Raw genomic sequence first — 3,802 nt, forward strand, 5'->3', positions numbered from 1 at the left:
TAGCAAAAATTATTACCAATATTATAAGAATAGACTAAAACTAATTGAATTAAACATATAAGCTAAAATGACTATATATATATATATATATATATATATATATATATATATATATATAGTCATTGCTTTCATGAATAAATTTTACCAAGGCCTCATCAAATTAACCAAAGAAAGCCAAGAATAATTACAAAAGGCCCTATTAGAGTAGTTTATGTTCTTTTAAGTTCTTTTGTCCCGCATTGAAAACTTATAAGCATTTTAAAGTCCTCACAAGTCACATAAAGATTTGGAGGAAAGTATTGGAAAGGAAAGGCCAATACAACATTTAAGTATCTTATCTGCAGAACAATAAAATGAAGGACAAAAGAGAAACAAAATAAAAGACTTGACACTTGTTCTGAAATAAATATTTACTTTTAATATTATTATTTTCACATTTAGTCAATTTTTAAATAAAATTCAGTTTTTTAAGTTTATCAAGATAAGCAGTTTATTTACGTTGTTTATTTGCCCTATCCCGCATCCAAAAATTGTGTCTTTTGATATATATTTCAAGTTGTTCTACAGAAGTTCAAAACCATGAGAATTTTTAATCTTTGTTGTATCCTTCCCTTTCATTTCCTATAGCAAACTTGAGAGGAAGAGCAGTTAACACCTGAGAGATTATTCTATTCCATTGTCATAACAGGCCCAATCCAGTGTAGATAAATCAGTTTTTAAGTCAATTTCTCTGTTGAAATCTCCAAATTATCTGATAAACCATGTACTAATTAATAAGCTAAGGATACGATAATGTAAGATTTGTAAGAATATGTTGAGTGTTAAAGAGTGAGAAAGTGTACGGAGGAAGAAGTACCCGAAGAGCCAAGTTGCGAGAATCATTGCCTTCCTTTTCAACTAGTTTCCCCGTAATCAACTCTAGAAGCACCACCCCAAAGGAAAAGACATCGGATTTATCGGTGATCCTTTTATCCCTGATATACTCAGAAGCCAAATAACTGCATTCAAGAGAAGAACCTAAGTTGAAGAAATAAATTACATATAGCACATAGAAGATTTAAAGAGATTAGGATCCTTTTTATGATTTAAAGAGATCAGGATCCATTTTATGTTTGTGTAAACATCATATCATGTTAGTCTTTAAACTTAAAATTAATAGTTAAAATTTTCCTTAAAATTAAATTGTGAATTTTAGGAAGAGGTTGGTTACATAATAACGTTCAACTAATGGATGGGATAGAATTAACAAATGTATATTACCCAAAAATTCCCCTTAGTTTAGTGGAAACATGACTTTGATAATCCAAAAACACTTTAGCTAGTCCAAAATCTGCAATCTAAAAAGGGGAAAAAATTATACAAGCGAATCAGAATTCCCTCGCATAGAAAAGAAACCTCTAGATTCCCTTTGATTTGGCAAAATCATAGTATTAATTAAGCATTGAAGTGAACTTAGTTTGAACATTTCAGGCTAACATAAATTAGGGAAAAACTCACCTAGATTTGGTCCATCATAGATCCAAAGCATACACATGTGGGATATCACTTATTTGACATATGGATCCATCATACATCATATGTATTGTGTTTTAGATTTATAGGTAGGATATATGCAAGAATTTTCAAATAAATTAAGTAGGTTTCAAATAAGCTCAGTATAATAAATAATAATCTGATGACTATCCTTTTCTATTACAAGTACTTCTGTTTTCAAGATGAGGCATAAAAATATAATGTGAATGAGTTACATCTCACCTTTGGTTCAAAGTTATGATAAAGAAGAATATTTTCGCTCTTGATATCTCGGTGGATAATTCTATTTCGACCTAAAGACATGAATATTAAGAAAGGAGAGTGAATTTGGCAGACCAATATATATATATATATATATATATATATACTTTAACAGAGCCTACGGCGATTTTCATTCTGTTTGGCCAATTGTTTATCTTATCTTCCTTTCTTGCAATGTTATTTTCCTTCTATAAGGAAACAATATCATATTTTCCAGATCAATCATTCAGTATACTCTTTTTGTTTTGTAGATCAAAAAAGTTGCAAAGGGGAAATTAAAGATCGATTTCAGAGTTTGAACAATCCTAACGTCATCTCTGTATAATTAGTAATAATCATGCATGCTATATTTGGAAGTAAATTAAACTAGGGAAAGGACTGACCATGCAAATGATATCTCAATCATTTGTTGGGAACAAACTCACAAACAAACAATTTATCAGCTTTATCACTGCAGTGCCCTACCACCTCTACAAGATTCCGGTGACGGATGCCGCTAATGGTTTTAATCTCAGTCTCAAATTGAGCTTGCCCCCCTTCCAATTCATCCTGTCCAGCACTATAATTAAGCTTCTTAATCGCAACCACTTTAGCACCTGGAAGTTTTCCCCGAAAAACTTGACCACAACCACCCACACCAATTAGGTTGTTGTTGGTGAAGTCCCCAGTTGCCTTTGCTAGCTGTTCGTAAGCATAAAACTTTGGAAGACTTTCAAGGAACGGAAGTGGAGTTTGTCCATTGCCAAGAAGCATAAGCTCCGATTGCTATTTTGTAGATGAAGGAGCAGTAGCCTAAGCTTGAGGGGTTTGCTGAGGCCGGCCACCTAAGCAGGCAATGAAAATGAATTTAGCAGATCTCTATGGTCTAAATCAATTATAACTGTGGAATATTTGCCAAAACGGTGCGTAACACCAAAGCTACAACAGCAGCAAATAGAAAAGAAGCAAAACAGTGCATGTGGCATATTAATGAAACGGTGCGATGCAAGCCAAAGTCAGAAAAGTCGTCACATCTGTAACAAAGAGAATTAGAGCTGTTATAACTAATTCTATTTATTTTCCCTAAATGGACATTCAGTTTTAACTAACAGTACACTCTCTAATAGCTGAGCAAATTCTAGAATATTGAAGATGATTTCAGTAACTTCTTATAAATGGGCGTCAAGTGAATCAATAAAGTAATTTTTCGTTCTTCCATTTTTTGCTTTCCCGCATGCTTTGTGCATGGTATCAGAGCATTGCCTGTGCCTTGATAACCGTTTTCTGTTCTTCTTAGATCTAAGTAGTTACCAAGCTTCAGATCTCAACTTTGCAACTTTCAGTTGTTCTTTAATCTTTTGATTCTTCAGATTTTTTTTTTTTGTGATTCGCTTACAATGGCTGAAACAATCATTCAAGATGATTTTGCTCTGAATCTTGGTAGCAAAAGCCAAGAAGTCAGCAGTAAATCCATTGTAGATGCTTTGAATCTGTAGAATTCTGATCACTCTGGTGTGCTTCTAGTCAGTACACCTCTGAATGGCAATAATTACCTAACTTGGAGCAGATCTATGGTTACTGCTTTAAGAGCTAGGGATAAGTTGGGCTTTATCAATGGGAAGTGTATTATGCCAGATCCTAGATCTGACAGTTATGAAAAATGGCAGAAAGTGGATTCTATGGTCTTCTCTTGGATCTTGAATTCTCTCTCAAAAAATCTTGTTGAGGCTTTCTTGTACACGGCATCTGCAAAAGAACTATGGGAAGAGATTAAACAAAGGTTTGGTGAGAGCAATTGACCATTACTCTACCAAATCAAACGTGAGATAAGTAATTTTTCTCAATTAAATTTGTCTGTTATGGCTTATTTCACTAAGATCAAGAAGTTTTGGGATGAGTTAGCCTGTTTAAGACCTTTATCTGCTTGTAATTGTGGAGCAGCAAAATATATGACAGATATTGACAATGAAGACAAGTTAATTGAATTCTTAATGGGTCTGAATGAAGGTTATGAACATGTTAGGAACCA

General features: G+C 33.3%; 1 protein-coding gene across 1 annotated transcript; it reads right to left on the reverse strand.

Annotated features, from left to right (window-relative positions):
* Positions 1–2,055: 2,055 nt before the first annotated feature.
* Positions 2,056–2,903, reverse strand: LOC131181484 (proline-rich receptor-like protein kinase PERK15). The gene has a single exon (XM_058149800.1). It carries the CDS (start codon positions 2,545–2,547, stop codon positions 2,197–2,199), a length of 351 nt encoding a protein of 116 aa, XP_058005783.1. The 5' UTR covers positions 2,548–2,903; the 3' UTR covers positions 2,056–2,196.
* Between the last annotated feature and the right edge of the window lie 899 nt (positions 2,904–3,802).

The sequence above is a fragment of the Hevea brasiliensis genome, chromosome 1 (genome assembly GCF_030052815.1).
Source record: "Hevea brasiliensis isolate MT/VB/25A 57/8 chromosome 1, ASM3005281v1, whole genome shotgun sequence".
NCBI classification, from domain to species: domain Eukaryota; kingdom Viridiplantae; phylum Streptophyta; class Magnoliopsida; order Malpighiales; family Euphorbiaceae; genus Hevea; species Hevea brasiliensis.